Below are 25,571 nucleotides of genomic sequence, written 5' to 3'. Positions count from 1 at the left end.
AGATGCCAAACACAGCGAGCACATTATACTGTTAGCTCAATAGGACCAAGTCTTTATCCACTTCTTAATTTCAAAATCACATCATGTATACTTTAGCTTCCTAACTGTTACTGAATAATTCATAGTATTTAATGAACAGTAACTCATTAACCACTAAATATTAAGAGTTTTGTAGTTCGTAAAAAAGCCTAAGATTAGTAAAGTTCCTTTACTAAGGGAGTTTGTACATGAGCTGTCTCCATGTGTATTTCCCTGGCAGTGTGGTCAGAGCTGCTGTTGCTGGGCTGAGTGTGGGCACTGTGTAAAAATGATCAGTCCTCCAACAGCTGGGAGTGATGGCCGTGAAACAGCAGGGACCGCTGCTGCTTTATTGTTTATCTTTTGTTTATGGGGCAGTATTCAGCTTTAATTATTCCTCTAAATTAAACTCTTAACAGGCACAGAGAGACAGCCAGCAAACTAGGCCCCCCTCCAAAGAGACCCACACACACACACACACGCACACACGCACACACGCACACACGCACACACGCACACACAGGCACTCATACATAGAATTTAACACACACACGCTTAACAGATTTCACTGCGAACCAGGGGCAACAACAAACACGCAACAAGGCCTCCATCTTGCGTTGACTGAAGCTGGAATCCTGTCTGCAGTTTATTCCCCTTTTATCCTTTACTTTCTGCAGCACAAACTTTGAAGGGGTGTGGGGGAGGGGGGGGGGGGCGGCAGGGTGAACCTCTAAGTCCAATAACAGGCCAAATCAACCGGCCTTGTTCACACTGAAGCTGCTAGGTTTGTGTACCCATCAAGAATGGCCCCCTGTGGTGAGGTCCACCACAATGACCCTGCCCACAAGGGCCTCAGGCCAGGAGAAGTGGGGAGATATAACGGCTTGCAACAAACTCAGCTGCCAATGTAAATATACTCATGCACTTCACGTCCATACTCCGTGCTCTTCAGTCTTACTGGAGATCAGAACACAAGGGGTTGAGGAAACAGGCAAAACACCTTTCCTCCATTTATTTTTCATGAGGATAACTACAGTAGAGTACAGTACAGTAGGTGATTTATCCCACAACTTTTGACTTCTTCTATCCTTTTATTATTAAGAACTAAATGAATAAATAAATAAATAAATACAGATTTAGGCCCATTGCTCCAAAAGGGAAGTACATGTTACATCAAATACAATACTTTATGGCAACTGTCTTAGTTTCCTGTATTAGCTTTGACATGAACAACTTTTTTTGGATGGTGAAACCCAAAGGACCTGCTTATTGGTTGAGGGCCATAATTATTATTATTATTATTATTTTTAAGATATTTAGCTGGACATACAGATAGAGGAGGGCTACAACAGAATAATCTCAAATGTTCTGACTAAGGATAGAGGGCCCAAAGGGAAACAGCCCTACTCCTGCCAAAGCTGTCCCTCACAGTTGTACGTTCACAGGTCTCGTGCCTTGAGTTCAGTTCATAACCAAAACTGCACTCTCAGTAACTACTCGCAGAATCTTTCCTTTCCTAAAGAACCCATGGATTTTCTAGTTTTACAAGACTCTTTGGCTAAATATGTTTTGTTTTTCCACAATATTTCTCTCCACATCTCTCTGCTTTCTCTCTACAAATCCATAATTGGCCTTGTTTTGAATGGATAGTAGAGGCTCTTCCCTGATGAATGGGAGAGTGGAGCGGGGTGCAGTCTCTCTCTCTGCGTGTGTGGAGCCATTTAGCTGTGAAGCTGCGTCCAGCCAGGCCCGGGCAGGAGCTGGGAGTCAGCAAGCGCTTCAAGCGTTAACGTAATTGCAAGAATGTGAAAAATGAGGCGGCGGGGCTCCTGAGCGGAGCGAAAGGTCACAGCGAGCCTCACACAAAACAACTGGCTGCAGGGACAGCCTCATTAGAGCAGTAAATTGGCTGCTCTTTCTCTCTCACTCTCTCTCTCTCTCTAAATCTCTTGCTCTATTTCTCTGATTCACAAGAATATAAAGTTTGGTTTTCCTGCTGGTGCACCAGTGGAATTCGGTGCTATTTGGGCCTGGCTGGCCTGGGTCAGGCCCAAGCACTTTACACCGTACGGTAACTATCTTGGCCCTTATTGATCAGCTGTTACTGGATCCGGTACAGAGAGGAGTCGATAAGTGCTCTGTGGATTACAGGTCACTTGTACTTATGTGTGTAAGATAATCAATAGGCAGTGCATTTCTCCCTCCCTCTTTTCCTTCCCTCTCTCTCTCTCTCTCTCTCTCTCTCTCTCTCTCTCTCTCTCATGTCCATCTTCCTTCAACACATCCCTGAAAGAAGAATCCAGAGCTAAACACACTCTGTGCAATGGCACTGCTACACTACACCATTCTTGTAGCTATCACAGTAAAATGAGTTCATTAGAAACGGTAAACAACAGTAACTGAGTGTGGCACATTACACTGTGCATTTTCATATACTTCACTCCTCTAACACACATTTTAAACTAATAAAGGACTGATCTAATTAGTTGATTAGGTGATTCATTGAACTAATTCCAATGTATTGCAAACCACTGAGAAACATTAAAATAAATTCATCTGGGATGCAGAACTGTGACTGAAATGTCTGCAAATTTGATTAAATAAGAGATGGACATGAGTCACACCAAATGATGTTCTCTCTCCATATATACACACTACTGGCACTAAATATGACACAAATCATCTCAGCGGCATGTTAAATGCTGCCTGTAGTAGAAGGAATGGGGTTTTGTTTTGTCTTTGGAGCAGCGTGGTGAACCTCTAAACCATGCACCACCGCCACCACCAAGCCTTTCCTGCACAGCAGGCCAGTTCCCGTGATGAAACTGCTCTTGACAAGAGTGAACCACAAAGGTCTGTAGCGAGTGTGGCACTGTGGTCTATGCTGAGTTTTTAAATAGCCATTGCTCCAGACAGCCAGGCCAAGCAGTGCTGCTTGATTAAAGCCTCTGAGCTACGGAGAGCTTCATCGATACCTTTGATTGCCTATTGGGGAAATGCTAGCCGAGATGGGACATGACACCAGTCGGGACTGGAGTGAGCAGCCCGACCTCATCTGAGCTCGGCTGCTGCCTGATGAAACTCTGTGCAAACGGCACAAGCTAACGGACGCTGTCCAACACAGAGCTGTTAGCATTCTGCCTGAAAAAAAACCCAGCTAAGGGCAGCAGCACTGGCAGAGAGAGGCACAGCTGTAATTGGAACCACTATGGTCTTTTGAGCATTTCTAGAAACAGCTTTTGTGCTCTTTCAAAATCAGATGTTAGCAGGAGCACACAAAATGCAGTGGTGCACTTTTAAAGATGAAGAACAAAAGAAAAGAGAACTACCTGTTTGAATTTTTCCACATTCATTACTGGCATTCTGAGGGAGGGCTACGGGTAAGGCCAGAGTAGGCCTGACGAAGGCTCAGCTGTAATTATCACTCTAACCGAGATAATGTGCTTTAAATGCTCATAAACTCAAATTAATGACAAGCATTTAGCACTACTTTGTACCTGCAAAACCGGTAACAGAAAATCTAACAAGGTAATGCATGTGCTATAATAAACAGATGTCCATGTCTGTGTGTGTGAGTGTGTGCGTAGGTGTTGCAATGTGAAAAAATATTCAGTTATGCTCCAGTTAGTCCTCTGATGAAAATATATGATAGTAATAAAATAAGAAATGAATACACAATGTTAGAATTATGCACATGTACATTACCAAGTTTAAATCTGCGTGTACTATTCATTTAAAAGCATTACCGTTCAATTTCCATTTACATGATGATGTTCCTTTCACGGAATAGTTTATAGTACTAATTTATCTTGATAAATGTTATAAATTGGTGAAACTTGAGAATAATCACATTTCTGTACAATTACTGAATCACATAAAGAGCTCAGCAGTAGAGTGTAACACAACTGGGAAACTGTTGTTTGAACGAGTGTGTATGCATGTGTTTCTTTTTTGGTACATCTTGGAATTGGTGTTTTTGTGTCAATACTCACTGTCATAACAAAGCTTGCCTCACAAGTGCTTACTTATAACAGGAGGGAAAATATTTCTTAAATTGAAAGCAACATGTGTAAGTGTTGGTCCTGTCATTGACATTGTGAGTTCAAATCCAGTGATCCCACAGCCATCTGTTGACAGATGTCCAGGAAAGCATTATTGGTCTCGCCATCTCTTGGTCAGTAGGAGGGCCATCTCTCAGCATGATGTTAGCCTACAAGCATGTCTGTCAGCTGATGTAAAATATTTTGAATTTAGGGTTCTCCTCCAAGTGTGTTGAGCTGTCAAATAACTTTGCTTTAGGGGTTTATACTTCACATACCTCAGGAGGAATGTTCTAGGGGAGACATAGGTAAATGACAGAATTGGGAAAGTCTACAGCAGCAAGAAAATTGCTTTTAAAAAATGTAACAATATTTAAATATGGACCGTTCCTACTGATCCATATTTGAAATTGGAATTCACATATAAAAAGTAAATTAGAGGGAAATAGAGGGACGAAGTTTTGTTAGGACAGTGACTACATCAGTACAGGGCAGAATTACACACTGTACGCACGTTTATTCCATGCATATGCTCACCTTGTTCACTGCTGTTATCTCCGCTCTGGGAGGCGTGCCCTCCACTGCTGGGCCCTGGTGTCCCTGCTGAATGCGTGGAAGTGGCGTCATCATGGTCTCTCCATGAAGCTGGGTTCTGGTGTTTCAGAGAAGAGACCCATCCATCCACGTTCCCCATCCAAACCGCAAACCAGGAGCAGAGCACAGGAAACAGCAGGGAGAGAGAGAGAGAGAGAGAGAGAGAGAGAGAGAAATATATATATATAGAGAGAGACAGAGAGAGAGAGGGGGGGGGGGAGAGAAAGAGAAACCACATGAACACACTGGAAATGTGAGAGGGACATGTGTGAGAGCTGTGGAGAGCTGTGTGGATCTCTGGGCTAGTCTGAGCACTGAGCCTGCGCAAACTCGCACCGAATCAACAGCTCCACGGCCATCTTAACTTCCATAACAGTCTAGCAGCCAGTCACTCCAAACAGTCCGCCTAACAGCTTAATTACAGCATAAGAGTCCATTGCTGCTGTATTTAATGTACCATCAGATTCAGAGCAAGCTCAAAAGAATTGTCTAAACACATGTGGAGGAAAAATGTCAAGTTAGTTTATACCGTAACCAATTGAGACTTCCGCGTCAAGTGAGAAATATGAGGCTAAAAAGTCGACATGCACCACAAGTGCCATTAATCATTAGCAGTGTCAGTACTGAAAATAAGATATGAGGGGCTCTCTTTCTCTCGCTCTCTGTCTCTAATCTGGCAAAGACACGGCACAGGGAGCCAGATGCAGTCCTGCACACTCACGCAAGTAAAAGCTATCTGGTCTGAGAGGTAGAGGAGTGGGTAAAATGGTGAATATTTGGTTTCTGAGTGGCCTCTCTTCCTCACCCTTCCTGGTCATTCTCATTGCCTGAGTGGTCGGCACAGGGAAACAGGATTTGTACTGTACAGGAAAGGCTTTATCTGTGCAAAAACGAAGGCAGGCATAAGGTGGAATTTCCTTTGCCACTCTCAGCCAGAGAGGGACTTGCTGACCACGTCACCTCACTCCCCACACGCATGCCGAATAAAACACACATTTTGTTGCATTCAACATGTCACCTGCTCTGCATGAAAAAAAACTGTCTATAGAGCCAGTCTAGCTTTGTAGTTTTGTCTCTGTGGGCCAGAGTACAGCCCCCTTGAAAAGAGCCCAAGCCAAACAAATCCGGGCCTGCACCAAGGCTTCCCACAAACCTCAACCCACTTCTCTGCTCCCTTTCCCCCCCCCCCTCCATTGCTCCCTTGCATACACACGCAGCCTCATAAACGCAATGTGTTCCCACAGAGGAGAAGCACTCCTGTAAAATATCAGAGAAAAAAAAATAGCTGCCATTTGGTGTAAGCTCATTACAGTCGGAGCTGAACTCTTAATCTGAGTGCAATCATGCGTGTGTCCAGCTGACTGCCCAAACGGGAAGCAGACACACACAGGGAAAAATGAAGTCTAAGGTGTTTGCTGACCAGTGCTTGGCCATGCTGTGTACTACCTCGGCTCTAGCGGACCTCCCCTGACTGCAGGCCGAGGGTCCGTTCCCAGCTGTGTGCCGTAGGCTGAAGGAAACACACACGGGCCTCTCGGTGCACTGCGGCCGCTTGGTGTCAGCTGTTCCCCGGATGGCGTTCAGATAAAAGCTCACTAACTTACCACAAGAGCATACAATAGACACAATAACTCCACACAGACTTAGAAACAGTGAACTCCACTGCTCGACTATTCATCTCAACCTGGGCATGGTTTAGTTAAAAATCTGCTTCATAATTCTCTATGAAAATGGGCTTCTGTGCTCTTTTAGTCACTCTCAGCAATATCACTGCCTCCAGAATGACATTCACGCTGTCATAACACTACCATTATGTCTCCAGAGCAAATGTCATAAAAAGGGAAGGAGAGGAGGGAGAGAAAAGGGTAAGAGAAAAAAGAAAAAAAAATCTGTGTATAATGTAGTTCAGCTGAGCCAGACTCATGTACTTAGAATGTGCCGTTGTTGTTTTAAGGAAAGAAAATGACTGGGTTCCACTTCCTGAAGTTGAAACACCCACTGCCGGCAAGACAGGCCTCAAAATACGCTCCCACCAACACTGCAACAAACTAGCATGTAACGCTACTAATTAAAAATTCAGATATGCTAATTAGCTGTGCATATAACAAAAGAGCTGGGATATATATATATTGTATATATTTTAGCAGTTACAGATTAACTTAAAAAGTTGAAATGTGTGTAATTTCTGATTGTTTTAAAAAAGCAGTAAATACACTAAAAAAATAATATTTTAATATTAATATCTTTCCTTTCTTTAAATGTAGGATTTGGAAACATTTATTTCCCACTTTTTTTTTTTTTTGTTATGTGGGGGAGGGGGGGGACTAAACTTGCAAGAAATGTTTATGTTTTATTATGAACAGCTGCTATTATTTGGAAACGTATTAATTTGCAAATAAAAAGGGCTGTTTTGTGAAAGGTTTCCTTTGGTGGGACTGTATGCAAATCAAATAGAAATGCTCTGTGAGATTTGTAATAACTTCAAAAGCCTAGTACCAATGCTTAGGAAACGGTGGTCATCAAATACAATGATACTACAATATAAAGGAAAAACATTTTAGAGTACCACCCAACACTGTTCCACTGAGAGCCATCCACTACGCTATCATAATCAGAGATATATTTGTCTACACAATCTGAGCCTGCTGGAGCTGCCTGTTCTCAGCCACAAAATGTACTAAGGAAGCATGACTGGGTCATTCAAGACCCCTGCCTCCCCCTGCGCCCCCCCCCCCAAAAAACCCCACAATACACAGTGTTATCATCTTTAACCCAAACAAACAAGTGACACACATTTCCTCCGTGCCTGTCCTGACAACACCACCAATATCAGTACAGTCATATCAGACAGTGTGAAGTTTCCACACTCAGCTCCGCAACAAAAGCAACAGCTTTTTTTTTAATCCGAATATGAATAATGCAGAGCGCTCTCCCTCTCTCACTCTCTATCTCTCTCTCTCCCTATCTCTCCTCCTCTCTATGCCACAGTCAGACGGCCACTCGTCACACACAGGCCTCGCAACACAACAAAACAGTTGTCAGGACTCCCCAGAGTCCATTAAAGTTCAAACAAGCTGTTAAAAGAGAGCGAGGGAGAAAGAGAAAGAGAGAGAGAGAGAGAGAGAGAGAGAGAGAGAGAGAGAGAGATAGAGAGAGAGAGAGAGAGACACACACAAACACAGAGAGCAAGGGGAACAGAGGGAGAAGGAGAAAGGAGCATCACCAAAACAGCCCTCATCAATCTCACTGAGAAAGCAAACCCCCCCCCTCAAATAAATAAATAAATAAATAAATATAAGCTGCCCATGTGACTATTCCCTGTAGCTTGGGATAATTAGGAGTCAAACATGGTTCACTCCATGCTTTTCCCTAATTGTGTTAAAGAGCACTGTTACCAGGAGAAGAGCAGCAGCCAGCAAACAACGAGGTGCAGTACAATAGGAGTAGATGGAAAATAAGATACAGCGAAGGCCCAGTCTCTGGGGACAGCCTTTTCTATTGGCTGGGGTTACTGACTCAAGGCTGATAATGCAAGTTGTAATTAATATAAAAGCACGAGACAATATGGGGGAAAGGCTTGTAGAGCAGCAGGCCACAGGAGAACGCTTGAACCACTGCTATCCACCGTTGCTCACTGACACACACACACACACACACACACACACACACACACACACACCTGCCCTGCCCATCAAATCACAACTCGCTCCCTGCTTCTACACCACCCCCCACACCCTTCTCTCAATATCCCTTAAAATTTCAAATAAAATTGATTTAGCATTGTCACCGGATTGTGCTCCGATTCCCAGGAAACTTAATGTACTTACAGAAAAATGTGCGCAGGGGCAGAGCAAGCTGAGAACATGCGCCGTGAGACGACGCCTGCTATTACTGCTGGAGGAGCTCGCAGCTACATCAGCCCGGCATGCTGACACACACAAAACATATCGTGCCATAAATCTCCAGCACCTGACGTTCCAAAATACATCCTGCGCTTAAAACTCCTCACACATTTTTGTCGAATTTAACACATAATTACACAGAGCCTGTGGAAGATCTTAAAGAACAGGCTGACTTTGACTGCGGTGCATTTACAAGACCATTATTTATCTGGCAAATATAGAAATGCAATAGTATGAATTTAGTATGAAATAATAGACACTTGAGAGCGTTCCAACGTGGGGAGCTCAAACGCGTAAGCAAGAGACAGATCAAGGCCTGCAGATAACAGTAATCTGAAACAGTCATTTGAAACTAAACATGCAAAGAGCACACCGAAGGCACTGATTCACTTTAGCCTGTTTGGTTTGCATAAAGTTAAATGTCAATAACAAAACAAAACCAAAAAATGGTAATGTAGTAGAGAACGTTAATGCATTCACGCAATTCTCTCATCGGGGAAATGCTATACAAATGTATCCATTTTGTTTATGCTCTACAAATATCCTTTTGCTGTTTACATTATCAACTTGTTTATACTGTCCACACTGCCGAAAGAGGAGATCTTTGAAAAGCAAGAGATTGCAGCATACTAGAGTACACAGCAACAAGTGAGCACAGCCCGGCATGCGGGGCTCATGGGGGCGGCCTGCCAGCAGGCCTGAGCTTTCTAACACTAATCAAATAGGATATGTAGAGCCAGACATCATCCCATCACAAAACAATCATGAGAGGTGGTGAATGCTATTGTGCAATACATCACTTGAAAAGGGGGAATCCTACCGGAGTACGCTTGCTCGTGCTGCTTAATTTAGAAGACCCCCAGAACTAAGTAAATGCACGGTTCACTGGGTTTAGAAGCCCTCTAGGCTATATGTATGCAAACACGGAGGCCTGGAGTAGTCGATCACAGAGCAAGGACCATGTAAATAGCCTCTGTAAAGGAGAGACACTGCACTTTTTAATTGATTTATGAATTGATTGTAATTCACAGCGTGAGACGAGCAGCAATATTATTGCTCCGGACATATTTCACTCGGGAGACCAAGTGGGAAATGCTGGTGTTAAGGAATGCCATACACAATGCTGTTGTTTTCAGGTTGCCCATGCAGAGCTTAGATAACCTACGCGTAACCTCTGTAGGCACTACAAACATGAGTCGCAAGCAGCAAGGGAGAATGTGCCAAAAACACACACATGCCACAATATTTTTACATAGCAATCTCCAGCTACGCACTAGTCAAAAAATAATCTGAGCAGCAACGGGAGGGAGCAGTGCAGCTGGAGCCTGGCGCTTGATTAAAAAAAAGAGAGAGAAAAATCCCATACAACTGTAGCAGCAGACACAAAGACAAATTCATTAGCACAGATAATACTCAGAAAGCAATAATTCCTTTCCCCTCCAGATTAATTGGATGTAACACACAAAAGAATGAAATTTTATTTCATTAATTAAAACACAAACGTCTGGGGTTCTGCTGGATGTTCTGCTGACTAATGGTATAAACTGCACTGCCCTATCGTAATCACTTTTCATGTAAATAAATATATACACATTTTAAAGCTTTGCAATCAGGAGAGTTTAAAGACTTGGACAGTGCCAAGATGCCAGGACGTCCAAATATCAGCCATGAGACAAAAGCCTGGCACAATGCTACAGTTCAAAGCTAAGAGATGATGCAGTATATGTCTATATTTTTAGGTCCTGCATAAGGTAAATGAGGGAGCAGGAGAGCTACTAAATGAGCCCAGCCTCCACAAGGGCCTGTCTCCTTCATGGAGAAGAGCCTCATCATCCCCAGATAAACCAACTTTCACCAAATGAGATGTAGCCCTGGGCTATATATTAAAAATGCATAGCAAAGCAAAGAAAAATGGACGTGAGAGTTTCTAACTAAATAAATTAACATACCTAACTATCAAATTGCCTGCCCCTCTCCAACTAAAAAAAGGAGTAAAAATGAATAATGAAACACAGGCAAAAAAAAAATAAAAATGAAATTAATAAAACAAAGCCACCAGCTATCTGCCTTTGGACCGGTCTGAAGTGTTTGCTTTAGCCCTGATGCAGTTCTGAGTGTTAAACTTGCAGCACAAATATTTCCCCACTGCCTCCTCAGCCAGAGCCTGGGGAATGGAGGGGAAAGGGCCAGGGCCTTTAACATGGGGGCCGTAACAACAGTATCCTCATTAGATCAGAGAGCCTTTAAAACTTGCTGGATAGTCTGTGTGAATTACACCTCATTTGTAATTAACCTTAAATGATGCAAATAATTAACTCGAAGAGCAGAATTTAGGTTTGGTATAAGATTAGTACGATTACATCTAAAATCCACACACAATTACACGGTGCACAGTAAAAACAGTAATCCACTCAGAACAGCGGGCTTCAGAGGAAGTAGGATACAGAGTAAATACTAAATACACCGTGTCAGTATTATGAAGTGAATGGTCATAAAAGGCGCTCAGCCTTGAACTTTTTTAAATTAAAACTTCACGTTTAACGACACTAAGTGTCAAAATGGCGGTTGTAAAAGGCCACTGGCGCAACAGCGAAGAAGAAAAAAAAACAAAAACTAAATCCTAATGAAGTGGTCAGTGCGAATACCCATGAGACCATTGACCTGCATTAGAAACGTGGGTTCCCTGGGATCACAAGTGGATCTGTGGCGCGCGCCCGGTGCGCGAGACAGAGCCCGAAATTGGCTTGATCGCCCACCATCTGCCACGGACCTAAACAGGCTAGTTTATCTAATCTGTCCCAGCGTAAACCTGCGTAAACAGCAGCACGCCTAGTTTCTGCACTTATTCTCCAATAAGGCCCAACGATCCACAAAAACGGGTTAATTCTCCTAGTTTCTCCTATGAATGTGTGTGTGTGTGTGTAACAGATAGTGTGTATGTGTGAGTGTGTCTCCCACAGCCACGGGAAAGCAGCGGGACACTCAGAGACTCGGCCAGACTCAGCAGATGCATCTCAGTGACTTTACCCAGCTTCAATCTGCTTTCATCTCTAATAGGCTTGAGCTTTGTGCTGCTGATACGCGTTAAGCGTTCCGCTGTGTCCAGCTCCGCGTTTGGGTAACGTTTGGTTAACTGTAGCCTGCAGTAACATTAACCCGATTTCTACCTTGTTTAGAAACGCGTGCTGTCAGTTTGTCGCAAAGCTGCGTTTATTACGGTGAAATAAACGCGTCCAAACCGCGACCTCGATTTCCAAAGGTAAGTACGGCGCGCTTCAGGTGCATGGAAATGGCCTCGAGGCCGTAAAAATTGCGGCTGCGGAGAGAACCGCGAGGCGATCAATAAGCAACAATTAAACACATTAACACGAGCAGCATCTAATGCTGAACTGCCTGAACCGTGAGCAGGACTTCCAGCTGACCGTCACTGTGAGCAGTACATCGGAGGCCATTTACTGTGCTTTTGTTTGTTTGTTTTTTTCTGACGTGAGGTTTTTTGGTAAGTACATGAGAGAATACACCAAGCTAACTTATACTTCACTGCTGTGTACATTATCTGGGACACCAACTCAACACAATAATGCCGTCTTCCCCTCAGCCTCCTCACATTCAGGGCACTCGGTCTCTTGCTTGTTCTGAATTGTGCTTCAAGCTCCACCACCCGCACAATTCCTGATTTCAAGCCCTTTGCCACTGCATAAGCACTGCAGGCCTCAGTACATCAGATATCACCATGTAAAATTACACACGGATATTATACTTCAGCGTACATTCGCCAAACTTGGGACTAAGAAAACAAACTGCAAACCAGACACTTCCATTTCAAATCACAAACGCACGTAGGCCAAATTTGGTTTTAAAACAGAAAGACATATTCATTAAATAGTATAATAGCACACACCTCAGTATTGGCTTTAAAATTATAAGAGCATACAGCCTAATTCTGTTTAAAATTACAAACGCACATTCACCAAATAATAGCCGTTAAAAAACTAAATATTTACATTTCAAATTACAAAAGCACAGCGGTCAATATTGGCTTTAAAAACATAAAACTACATACTCGCCTTTAAAATTACAAACGCACATTCGCCAGTATTTACTTAAAAAATACTAACCATTTCCATAAAAATTACAACAAATATACTCATTAGTATAGTCATTTTTAAATACAAAAAATACACAAAGGAGTTGTGAGAGTGCTAAAGGTGAAGCAAAGTTCAACCCCCCGCGCAGACAATAACAACTTTTTATATCAGTTCAAGGCAATTTCTAGTATCCTTCTTGCTCTCACACAACACACAGCTTTTCCTCCAGGCCAGTGAAGCCCCGTCACTGCCCACTTCCCGGACACTGTCCCAAGACAGCGTCACAAAAGCGTAAGTTAAAGCCGTGATACTTACATGATCGGCTAGGTTGGTGGAAGATCCCGAGAGTTCCTCGTGGTCCGACTTTGAGCTGCCGTCCCGTTCGTCTATGACTAAATCTATAGGCATTTTTCCTTTCAAACAACTGATGTACCGATGGCAGAAATTGTCGCAGAGCTCGTGCACCTGAGAGTGAGAGAGAGAGAGAGAGAGAGAGGGAGACGGGGAAAATCAGCTTGAACGGTTGGCCAAGGCGGAGGGAAACAATAGTGAAATTGTTGCAGCGCTTATTATTCTCATGAGACCAAAGCAACAAGTTGGACAGCAAAAAAAATAAACACCGCTGGAGTCCTGTCAGTCCTGCACTCACAGGAGATTTAACTCACACTTCTAAATATTACACATCTGAATTATACAGCTGATAATATCACTGTGAATTTCCAAATTTCCAAAGCGCAGTGGCATATGTTGCCTTTTTCTAGTAAGTTCAACATTAACATAATAACAACAACAACAGTAATAATAATTATTATTATTATTATTATTATATTTTATTTACTTATTTTTTTACCTTTATTTATTCTATCACACAAAGACCAAACTGAAAAAAATACAACTCCACACATGATTTAAAAATATATGAAAGTATAAAATTACCTTTTCTAATTCCAAAAGGTGAAACCGTAATACTTGTATGGCCTGTATCATCTGCAAAGGGCAAAACACAGTATTTTTTATTTTTAACATTTTAATATTAAAAACGTACGGATAAGCAAGTCAAAATAAATTAAGATTTGTTTTTATTATCTTCATTGCAATCGTTAAAATACTCACTAAATCATAAAGCTAATAATCAACTGAAGAGGGTAAAAAAAAAATCCCTAATGCAAATTTGCCTATTACAGAGAACTATGCCTGTATGCACTGCTAAGTGGGCGCGGGCTTGATTATAGGGGGCAACAGTCTATAGTAGCCCACTGCAACACTGAATTACAGTCCACTTCAGATAATCGTGATGAGGGTTTGGTTTGAGCTACTCTTTCCAAAGTCAGAGCCTGAACCTGTTCAATATCTGCCCACTCACCCCCCCATATTTACACTAATATTCCCAGTAACCAGCGCACAATATGGGTCAGTAAAATAAGGATGACACACACTCACAGAACAATAAATCGCGGCTAAAAGAAACCAGCAATAAGCCGAGCTTACCAGATTGTCCAACTCTGGATTTGAGGAAAATAAAGGTTTTTCTGCGCGGACCTAAAAGAGGACACCCAAAAAAAAATGGCAGTTAATTTCTGGACTCTGACGACACGGTGGTCGTTCCTTATACTACAGTCATAAAGATAATAGCATAATGCTTTTTAATACTAAAGCAAAAATCATTACAAATAAAGTAGGCTAGAAGACGCGGTGCAGTGAAAGTAGGGAATGTCATTTGCTTTCACTTTAACAGCAGAACATAATGAGTCTTTATCGCTGTAAAGTGTTTTTTATATATTTTTTAAAAAGCCTGAAAGACAGCAGCAGTCGCTAATCGCTGCAGTAAATGTTGCGGTTGGTTAATGAAGGAGCAGTGAAAGTGCAGTAGTGAGGAGCTGGGACCTGTTTGGCGAACACTGCGATGTCCTCGTTGAAGGAGTCGGAGGAGCACACGTCTCCGCCCGCCACGCCGGGCTCTCGCGGAGTGCACGTGGCCAGCTCGCACTTCTCAAACACGAGGGCGAGCAGAGGGAACAGAGGGTGACTGCAACAGGAGAAAGTGTCTTAAAGCCAAACTCCAAACTTAAAGCCTTCGGAACAGCAGCAGTGGGGTTTTCAGCTTTTAAAACAGGCACGCGGACACAGACTGCGTGCAGGAGCTCGAGCTTTGCTGTTTGTTTACACTGCAGCCTGAACCGCCGGACCCGGAGTCCAGCTCTGGTTTTGGCCTCTTTTTTTCCCGAGCAGCAAACACACGCGAGGCAGCGGTGTTCGTGAGCAGACTGTGGTACATGGCTAAAACACATATCCCCGAAGATTACTCTAAGTGGTAATAAGTTAAATATGGCGCAGTCCTGCAAATTGCACTGCGTTATTTGAATTCATCTGCAGAGGTTCTCATACTAAGACAAAAAACGTACAATATAAATGTTGCCATATATTTAACACAGGCAGAGTTAAGTTGAATTTAGAAGAATAGACTCTAAGAGCAGTAAATATTGTAGAAATCTACACATTTTTTAAACAAGTTTTGTAGAGGCTATATACTTATGCTTTACTAAGAAACTAAATTAATTAAACCGGTAAAAGAGTTCATGACTGTACCACATTCTTTTAACCGGCCACGTCTGTTATAGTTCAGCAAATCTGAGCAAACGCGGTCATTAGCATTTTACTTCGCATCGCTTTAGCTGCAGTGTAACACTCCTAGGTTTACAGCTCTGCTTTTAGTCTGCTGTGATTTTCTAACCACAAAAACAAATCAGTTTTTATAAAGACTAAGCGCCCAATTCCAACGGCGAATGTCTAAAATTGTTTTATCCTAAATCTTATTATTGTTGCTGTCATTGGGTTTTCCATTTTGGCCACGTTTAAAGTTTGCACCAAACAGTGATACCAAGAGCTAAACGTGTAAACAGTAAAGTGAACTAATAATAAATATTCTCTTCAACTCAAAAGCGTGGTGACGCAGTTCTTATAAACACACTAAAATTCTCACTCCTTTTAGTCTTTACAACAAAATGTGGAGCTGTTCAAAACTGAAAAAGAACGAGGACAACCACAGACTAAAGAAAAGCGTGGCTGAGAACCTGGGGATAATAGTGTTCGCACTCACCCGTAAATTTGATCTTTATCCCTCTTTAAGACGTCGTTGACCGCTGAGCCCATGCTGGTGGGCATGACGTTGGGATGTGGCGCGTGGGCGCCGTAGTGCTGGCTCGCGTGCAGAGGCGGCCCGTGGTTCAGATGGTGCACTTGGGGCAGCGGCCGGGGCGCGTGAGGGTCCCCGTACATGGACGCGGGAACTCCCACCCCGTCCATACCACCGTAGTGGGCCAGTTCATCGTACTGGAAAATAAAATAAAACACAGGAAAGTCAGGCGGACAGTACAGGAGCACGCGCTGCTATAGCCGAATGTTTTAGACTAAAAATGGTTCTTCAAGAGTTCTTTAATAAAGACAGTGAGGCTAGGTTATAGAACCATTTTACTGTATGAAAGGTTCTTTGCCTGCATGGTTAAATGCTTCTTCTCTATGAAGGAAAACCTGTTGTAAATTGTTGTTAAAAGTAAACAGTTCCATACAGCAACAACAAAAAAAAGGTTCCACTATTGTTACGAGTCAAAGAACCCCTTTTCCTAAAAGTGCAGAAACATTGTTATTCTGTAAAAAAATAAAAATAAAAAAGGGTTTAAAAAAAAAAAAAAAGAAGGAAGCGTGGTTTAAATGAAGAAAGTCCAGCTCTCAGTGCGTCGCGGCTGAGAGATCTGTTCCGAGCTCGAGCATAGCGAATTATTGGTAATTACCAAAAACATCGCAAAAGTTCAGTATTGTTCTTTATTTCTCCACTTTCTGTCCTAAATCAGTAACGCGCTGCTGCTGCTGCTGCTGCTGAGCCCGGCGGGAGAAGCACACTGTCACACCGCTTCAGAAGGAGAACAGCAAAAAAACCAAAGTGAAATAAACGGCGTTCGACAGCAGCAGTTTGGGAAGAAGCCGCCAGCGCCGAGGCCCTCCTATAGAGCATTGTGCGTTTGTATAAGGAAAGAGCTGGAGATTGCAGACCTACCCTCTGCGCCATCAGGCTGCGCTCCAATAAACTCCTGGACGTGTCGTATATTTAATATCCCAGGAAAGTGATTTAGTTGGTAAGATTCCCCTCCGTGAATTCTGCTATTCTCCAATACACTTCACGCCGAGCACGGGCATGGGGAAGACTTTAGGGGGAAAAAAAACTTGTTTTTTTTTTCCTCCTCGCCCCCCCTCCAAAAAGAAAGAAAAAGTAAAGCCCCAAAAAAGTGAAAAACCGAAGCTTACAATCGACCCATCAACAACGCGCGTGTAACTAAAGTGTCGTGTCTCATGGCTTTTTGCCACTCCAGCTGTCAATCAAAGCCAGGGGTTGTCAAGGTAATGAATGAATGATGATGTTCAAGACTTCAAGAGACGATGAATCTTTTTTTTAGTCCGTTTTCATCCGTCGCACAAACTCCGCTTCTTTCTTTACGCCTCCGGTCCGCTTTCTTGTTTTATGATCACTGTAAGGACAAGAAGGCACAGAAGCAAAAACCGAGAAAAGAAAAAAAAGAGGAGAAGAAATTAAAAGAGTGGCGATTCGGATCTCTTCGAGGCTTTTTTTTCACCCGCCCCCCCCGCGGTATATTTCGTCTATCTCGCGGTCTGAGATGAGTGAGTGTCAGCGAGTGTTGGCAGGTTGGCTGCTAGCTTTGCTTATAGTACCGAGTCACTTCACCGCGCTCATCGGCGGGAGAATGCAATGACGGCACCCGGAAGTGGCGCTGGCTTTGACCACGCCCACCACTACTTTCTGGTAGGGGGGTGGGTTTATTTAATCATACCCGCATTCCGACAAACCACGCCCATAAAGTGGAGGGATTGGGCACGGCGCGCTAGGACCCCAGTCCCCTTGAGGGAGGTGCCTTTGATGCCAGGCAACGCCCACCTGTGTTCGGATTGGTTTACCTTTGCCCGCCCTCCTGCTCTACGATTGGTTAATAATACCAACTCGTAAGCAGTCCGCCAAAGGAAGAGCCAATATTAGCTTAGGGGGGCGGAGTTTGTCAGAAAGCGGGTATGAAAAGAAAAACAGATGGTAGAGAGGCAAGAATGCTTCAGCTGCACGAGGGAGAGCTCCCCTTTATTCTGCACAAAAAAAGACAGGAAAGAAAAAGAAAGAGAAATTACACCCAGGTCATATATATACAGTCTGCATTGTGTTTCATGGGGTGTCCACAGTCCTATGAACTTCAATTAATAGGTTATTAGCAAATGACACATTTTTGATCAAATTATTATTTTGATGTTAGCATAGTTAGCATATTTTGGGATACATTGGGTAACTCAGCTACAAAATAATCCCTCTAACAAGTAAATGTTATTTGCTGATATTGAGGAGACAATGAGGCAATATATAAAATAAGTGTTTAGTAAATATACCAACCTTCAGACAAAAGCTCGTCTGCGTTGGCTGCAGCTTCTCTATTATTTTATTCAAACTACAGAGATTTTCACTGTAGATAGGAGTTTGTGGCATCTCCAAGCTCAAATTGTTCTCTGGGTCATTTTCTTATTAAGTGTTGAACACCCCCTTTCTTGAGAAAATGAACTTTCCCACACAAGGAAAAAAAGTGTTGTTTTTAGAGAAACTGTTTAAACGTGTCTTTCGTCCAATCACGTCTCAAAGCTAGAAATCCGTGCCTCACCTCGGAGTAGTCAATTATCAAAGCGGCCCACGATCATCAATCATGGGGGAAAGCTTGAAGTTTAGAGGAGGAGCAATGCCCGGGCCATCGATTCCAGCGCTGCTGGCCCTTTCCCCCTGTCATACCGGGCTCTTTTTGAGCTCAAAACCCAAAAGAGGTCATCCATCCCCTTTAATATTTAGCCACCGTCAGTGCCAACACACACCGCGGCGCATGTGACATCATCGCTGTATCGATAGCCTTGGCTGCCTTTAGATCTCGGTGACCCTTTTTTGTTGTTTGTTTTTAATGAGTTAGCTGTTCACATGGGGATTTTCGCGGGTGACAGTGGGATGAGGTCGGTAAGGCGGTCAGTAAACATCGGCCTAAAGCCACATGAGATTTTTTTTTAAGTGGCTTCAGGTTTTCAGTGGAGTTCCGGATGAAGTGAGAGCTCACACTGATCTCTGCAAATATCTTCGCGGCAAAGAGGGAGGGAAGCGCGAGAAGAAATGCAGAACGCGGCGGTACGGACATCACACTGGACAAGAGCTCTCTCTCTCTCTCTCTCTCTCTCTCTCTCTCTCTCTCTCTCTCTCTCTCAGGACCGCGCCGACGGGGCACGTCTACGTTTAATATCCAGCGAGTCCCAAAATCTCTATTTATGAAAATCTCACCTTTACACGCACACAGCCGCACATTCACATTCGCGCGCACACGCAAAACACACTGAGGCGAGCGCGTGACGTTTTCAGGAGGACTTTTGGTAAGTGCACGACTATCCTCTCTCTGTCCCTCTCTCTTTAGTAGTGCTGCAGTGTAAAAAAAAAAAAAAAAAAAAAGTAGGGAGAGATGAGAGTGCTAATCTCAGATGAGCTCAGACACATTGGGCTTGTGTGGTTTATACTTTAAAAATACTAATAAAGGTAACATTTAGAGTTTTGATTGTTGTGTAGGTTATGTCTAGAATGCATATGTATTTTGCTCTGAATAAACACGGTGGAGCTGCAATATACATTTGCAAGTTAATCACCCTGAACAATAACTTGATATTCATCTGTTTGCGATAAATACTGCTTTATTTTCTGATTAAAGAGAAGCAGACATTACTGTATATAAACAATGCTATTACATAATTCAAACTTCATACTTGCTATTACGTCTAGTGCAGAAAGGTTTAAAATGTGTACTACCCTGAGTAATCACAAGACACAATATGACAGAGTTGGATATAATTACGACGCGTTTCTCTCAGTTTACATAAATAACAGGCTTCTCTTACCGAATTACTAACGCTTCTATAATGTTGCATTTTCCCGCACTAAAGCTTGAAACAAGTCCTAACCCTTATAAGAGAACCACAGACATCTCGTTATAGTTGTTTTCGAGGCTAGTTTACAACGAGGAGTAAAGTAAACCGTATGAAGGACAACCATCCAAAGAAGACTATGATGACATTAAGCAGCGGTAAAATTTCATCTGGTGGTGTCAGATTGAGGTCAGTTTAGGGTTAAAGCTCTCGGTGTCGGTGTGGGACATGGGCAGCTGCGTTTAGATTCATTAAGGGCGTAGAGGATCCATTTCAAATAAAACTGGGAGACAAACACAGCATATACAACATCCCCCTATAGAAGTAAACAACTGCCTAGATATGTTCACGGATCTGACTCAGGAGCTGGGTTCTGAAAGAATTCAGAAGTTAAGTATTTCCATCATCTGAAACTGGACAAGTTAAAAAAAAAGTCTGAGAAACACTAAAACAACAATGGGACTTTAAAAGTGAACCGTTGCTGATATTGTAAACTTTTAAAATCAGTTTTTCTTCTATGACAATTAACAGAAAGTAAAGCCATGTAGATGATTTACATACTTAGTCCTACTTACTTTATGAAGTAGCATAATATAATATTAGTCTGTTTTAAATAGTAACATGGCGCTTGTTTTGGGAGGTCATATCTGATCATATTTATCTGCATAAAACCAGTTAAATTGGTCGTGAGTTTTAGTTGCAGATATGAACACTTTTGAATACATTCTACCAGTTAATATCAGCTTGTTCTGTGCTATTCTCTAATTTAGTTTAGGCTTGTATAACGTGTAATAATGTAAATGACCTCGTTAGGCTGAACTCTGCGTGACCTGCAGTGAAATGGCGCTTGGTCGTTTCTCAAACACAGAGAAAACTTTCGCGGCTAACTGTAAATTCTGCAGTATGTGTGGCGTTAGCGGCTTCCACAGTCGAATATGGATCAGTAAAAATGAGAGAGAGGGAGCGAGCGACAGAGAGAGAGAGAGAGAGAGAGATGGGGGTACATAGTGTATGCTCGCCATTCCAGGGAAATGTTAAAGATCTTTGTGAGGTTTTTTTTCTGTGGGGCCTCCTGCGTAAAATATGCGGCGCTTTATCGCCATCTGGCGGAAAACAGCACAGATTTCAAATTGCAGCCGCTTCAAATTACTGATTTACCACGCTGAATAAAAACGCAGTCGAACAAACAGGCTGAAATAACACCGACAAACAAATAAAACATAGATAAATAGTTTTAGCGCGCCAATTAATTTTGCGACACTAATGTAATAACGGTCAGATCTTGTAGGCGTTAATATGGATATTTTACAGTTGGTTCCAGGGAAAACTATTTGTGCGATTTTCGTTTAAAATTCCGCGCATTTAATGAAATGTGCAAAAATAACGCTGTTAAACTGACACTCCGTCCGACACGGTGTATCCGTTGTAAAATGACCAAGACCTCACATTTCTACAGTTCAGTGCAAACGCGTTGCCCGCGGCGCGCGCTGCAAGATTTAAGCGTTTCCAGTGAAAAAAGAAATTGTATATTTTATACAAAGGACTAAATTATATATTATGCGCTCGCAATTATTATCACCTTAAATAAAGGGACACTAGTTGTTGTTATTATTAATTAAAATAATATTAAGAACCCTAATAATAATAACATTCATAACAACAACAATAATAATAGTACGTTAAATTAATTTAATTAGTGCCCGTATTTATTTTCTTAATATGTATTATTTAATACTTTTTTAAAAAATATTTACTTAATTCAAATAGTATTGTTTTTAAATCAAAATAAGATGTATATATCCCAAATGATTTTATAAATTAATTAACTCAATGTTCCTGCGAAAGAAATTGTAAGAAACGAACAAAGTTTTATTTATAAACTTAAATTATTCTGTGATTCTCCGGAAATTGTTTTAAAAATGTTTTTGAAGAGTAAATATATGTTTGTCGATTTGAGAGAGGATGTTAATGTGGGAGTGAAGGGGGTTTATGGATCAGGGTGGAGCTGAATAATAAAAAAATAATAATAAAAGTGATTATGATGTGTTTCTAATTAAATGTAAAAAATAATAAAATCAATTAAAATAAAATAAAATAAAATACATAAATGCGGCAGGATTAATCGCTTGTTTTGTTTGAGAGCGTTCCACCTCAGAGGAGGACAGAACGGTGTTCCCTCAGTTCCTCGGGGAGACAGCAGTGTTATTAGTAAGTTTTAATTTCCCTCAGAGCTCAGTCCTTTTTCAGAGTGAAGTAGATCCTCCTCCAGTAACAGAGAGAGAGAGAGTGAGAGAGAGAGAGAGAGAGAGAGAGAGAGAGAGACGCACTCGGAGACTTTAGAACAGAGTTTTATAACATTTCCCTCCACTCTAATCAATTTAATGCAGAGGAATCATCACTGATGGAGCAGCAGGTAACAAGAGGCTCGCTATTATACATTTTGAGCCTCTGTTTTACTGTTGGACTTTTGAAATGAGCTTGAGAAAGTGCTCTATACCGTTCATTAAAAGTTAGTATTTTTAGACGCACTGCGGACCTGTGACATGTTTCTCAAATAACACCAAAGACCTGATTACCGCAGTGACCCGATCACCATTAATAACTCTCTGCTCAGTTTAATATTCTCGGGTGGGGGTAATAAACTCTACTGTGGAACTGATATGGCACTTTCTTAAGTGATTTTTTAGAGATACTCAGCTAAGTCAAACGGGCGTTTAAATACGTAGAAAATAAGTTTGTTTCCCGTAGAGGACGCATTACTTTAGAAAATTTTTACAGAAGTAGGTTAAAAAAAATCTAAAAACTAATATGTGCAGCCAACACAAACCAGCTCCTATAGCTCTGAAAATAACTATGTTTTGTAATAAAAATATTTAAGCACGCACACACACACACACACATACACACACACATACACACGCTGCACTACAATGCGCTGGGGACGGTTGAACCCATTTATTTTCACTAAGAAATAGTCACGTGAGCGTCGCGACACACTCTAGGGTCAGTCCCAGACTCAGGACACCTCTGAATTTTTACTGTATGATTAAAACCTTTCAGAGAGATGTATGAACATTATTAATGTGCAATAAAACGTTTTCATCCAACAGTATTTCTGTGTATACTTTTCCTAAATGATTCATCGAGAAATGAGAGAGATTACACCTCGACACTGAAATGAATCATAAGGTTTATTTACATTTCACAGCCTTTGTTCCACCAGAGAGAGAGAGAGAGAGAGAAAGAGAGAGAACCTACTTTTCAAATAACTTCTTAATTTTGAGGTACACTGGACAGTAGATTGTCCAAAGTGCAATAAAACACATTCCTAAAGCAAACACCCATTTATTATTATAAGGGAAATCTGCTAATTAGTTTTGAACATTACCACTTTAAGTGCTGAATTTTTTAAATTAAACTGATATAATATGCACTTTAAACCAGAGAGAATATATGTAACATCTAAAATCATGTAAATTAAATAAGAATGTCCAGGAATTGACTGCAGTTATAAGAGAATGGAACCTCCCATTAAAACACCTGACCTCCTCATTTATTAAATAAATAGCAAGCAAACTTTCACATCTGAGGAGCACACCATGGTCTTTATTTCACACAGTCCAAATTAAAGGCTGCAATCCCACACGCCTGTTTGAAATGTATTTAAACAAATGCTGTTGCCATGTTTGTTCGTGTTTTGTTTTCCATGTTTCTTCCTGTCTAAGTATTTCCCCCTTGGTTCTGGAAGAGTTCACACGATCAAGCAAGGCACCCAGGTAATTACCGTGCATTGTCAAATAAAGGGACTGCTGATTCAAATGAGGAGTGAAATATCAAAGAAAAGTGTTCCCTTTGCAGCCAGCCACTTATCCACACAGGAGACAGCGAGACGACTGCCACAGGGACACTGCACAGACTCTGACAACACACTGCCTCAGATTCCTCAGTAAATATTAGACCCCACGATATTTTGCACACAAGCAGAAGACGTGTGAAGATTTGCACTGTGCACCTCACTGGCCACGCACCGTTGTGAAGAGAGTGTGCCTCGTTTACAGTGTGTGTGGATGAAACCCTCAGACTCTCACTCACGTAAGCTCATAATTTAGCCTCATTTCAGCAAGTGCCTGGTGAAACACTGTGGAGATACACACAGTAAAGATTTTTTTTTTCACAACATAAAGACATTTGTATCAAGACTACCACACAATACTTTTGATTTGTAGAGTCAGAGTGCTGTATCTCACCCAGCCAAACATATACAACATTATTAACATATCTTATGTGAAACAGTTTAAAATGAAAAGCCTTAAAGATGGTTTCTCCAAGTGTAAATCCTGTAAAAAACCTATTACCAGGCAATAAAATACTTGTCTGTATACTACATAATATAAAATGCTTGGAATGTGGAGACACGAATTTGCACCATTTGTGGAAAAGCACCTCATTCACCGCATTCTGATTTTCTTTACAATATTAGCACTGTCTCTGCTCGTCTCAAAATATGACGTCGTAAAGAATGGTGGTCTCTGTGGAAAGGATTTCAAACTCTTCTGAGATGTGAGACTCGCCTATTTGGAGGGGAAAAAAACAGCTCTCAGTCACAGAGAGACTCCCTCAGTCATTTGTCCACAACTACAACTCGGAACAGTTACATTTGGATGCAGGCATCGTAGCTGTAATTTCCTCTGGTTTGATCATACTGACGCTGGGATATGTAAGATTATGACACAATAAAAGAAATTCTTTGCAATGCTGTGGCTTGCTGTGTGAAATGGTTGGAGGCAATATCCAGACTGCAAGAATGTGTGAGAGTTTAACATTATAAACACACTTCCCTCCCTCTAGCTTACAGATACCTCCAAGGGATACTTTACATGTAAATATTCACTCAGCAAAAGGCCAGATCATTAATTATTGAGAGCCATAAAAAAAAAGTGTAATACTTCAATGTTTAACATGTGTGTCTTATAACTCATTAGATGAGGTCGAGGATGAACTGGAAGGGGAAAAGTGTTGCTCTCAGATACTCTGGGAAATAGCTTGAAGAATACAACATGGAGGAGCCTCCTCTAAAAGAACCGACTTTCTGGTTTTCCACTCACAAATATGGTGTAAACACAGTTTTCAATAAAGAATCCATAGAAACACAGCAGTCATAATGTTTAGTTCACCTTTTTTGTTTTTATATATTTACATTATACAGAATAAAGTAATCTTCCCACTCGTACATCACATAATGAACGCATTACTATGTATGGTCTTGAATATAAGGATGTCACCATAAGAGTGAGTTACGTGATATAGCTGCAGAATTTTATAAGAACCATTGTGGCTTTTCATATGAGATTTCTGATTAAAAAAATAGAGCTCCAATGTTGATGAATTATTTATGTATGCTAAACCTGGACAGCCTATGTATAGAAATAATCTATGTCATAGCTTCCATGAGGGTACAAAAGACATTGTCCTAATTTACAGAGAGGAAGGCAATATATGAATAAAACATTCATTCATATCGAGCGGCCTGTGTGAAATACGGCCAGGACGCTAGATAAAGTTTGGTACTTGTGGAAAGTTTGTTGTTGAACTTTTCCCAGTGAATGGAGTCAGACTGCATTCTGGCACCCATCGTCTTTGTTCCACTGTGGCCTGTGGCTGAGCTCTTGACAGATTGTCACAAGGTGATAGAACTCAAGTGGAGACACTAGAAGGGAGGCACTTAGAGCACAAGGAGTTTGACTTCCGGGTACAACATGGAGCCTGAGACTCCATCGTGCCCTTTTGAAGAGATCCGTCCCAGTGGCGTGATTGAAAAGTCCCAGAAATGAGCCACCTACAGCAGTAGTAACAACACTTATAAGCAAAGAAAATCACAGTGAAACCATGGATTCCCCAAACTTGCAACTAGTATATTTGTATTTCCTTATCAACTA

At 41.7% G+C, this 25,571-nt stretch overlaps 1 protein-coding gene across 9 annotated transcripts in view; it reads right to left on the bottom strand.

Moving 5' to 3' along the window:
• meis2a (Meis homeobox 2a) overlaps positions 1 to 17,338 on the bottom strand; it is a 78,359-nt gene extending 61,021 nt beyond the window's left edge. For 5 of the 9 annotated variants that reach the window (XM_066667573.1, XM_066667579.1, XM_066667547.1 and 2 more), the window contains exons 1-7: positions 16,694 to 17,338; positions 15,740 to 15,972; positions 14,527 to 14,668; positions 14,131 to 14,181; positions 13,579 to 13,629; positions 12,958 to 13,107; positions 4,596 to 4,710 (exon numbers count right to left, since the gene is read on the bottom strand). In XM_066667573.1, the coding sequence (XP_066523670.1) occupies positions 4,596 to 4,710; positions 12,958 to 13,107; positions 13,579 to 13,629; positions 14,131 to 14,181; positions 14,527 to 14,668; positions 15,740 to 15,972; positions 16,694 to 16,705 (754 nt within the window). In that variant the 5' untranslated portion in view covers positions 16,706 to 17,338. Of the gene's footprint in view, positions 1 to 4,595; positions 4,753 to 12,957; positions 13,108 to 13,578; positions 13,630 to 14,130; positions 14,182 to 14,526; positions 14,669 to 15,739; positions 15,973 to 16,430; positions 16,605 to 16,693 lie in introns of those variants that run through there. The other 4 variants (XM_066667532.1, XM_066667544.1, XM_066667535.1 and 1 more) reach the window with 2 other exon arrangements.
• Between the last annotated feature and the right edge of the window lie 8,233 nt (positions 17,339 to 25,571).

The sequence above is a fragment of the Hoplias malabaricus genome, chromosome 1 (assembly GCF_029633855.1).
Source record: "Hoplias malabaricus isolate fHopMal1 chromosome 1, fHopMal1.hap1, whole genome shotgun sequence".
NCBI lineage: Eukaryota > Metazoa > Chordata > Actinopteri > Characiformes > Erythrinidae > Hoplias > Hoplias malabaricus.
This window is presented reverse-complemented; position numbering and strand designations above follow the sequence as displayed.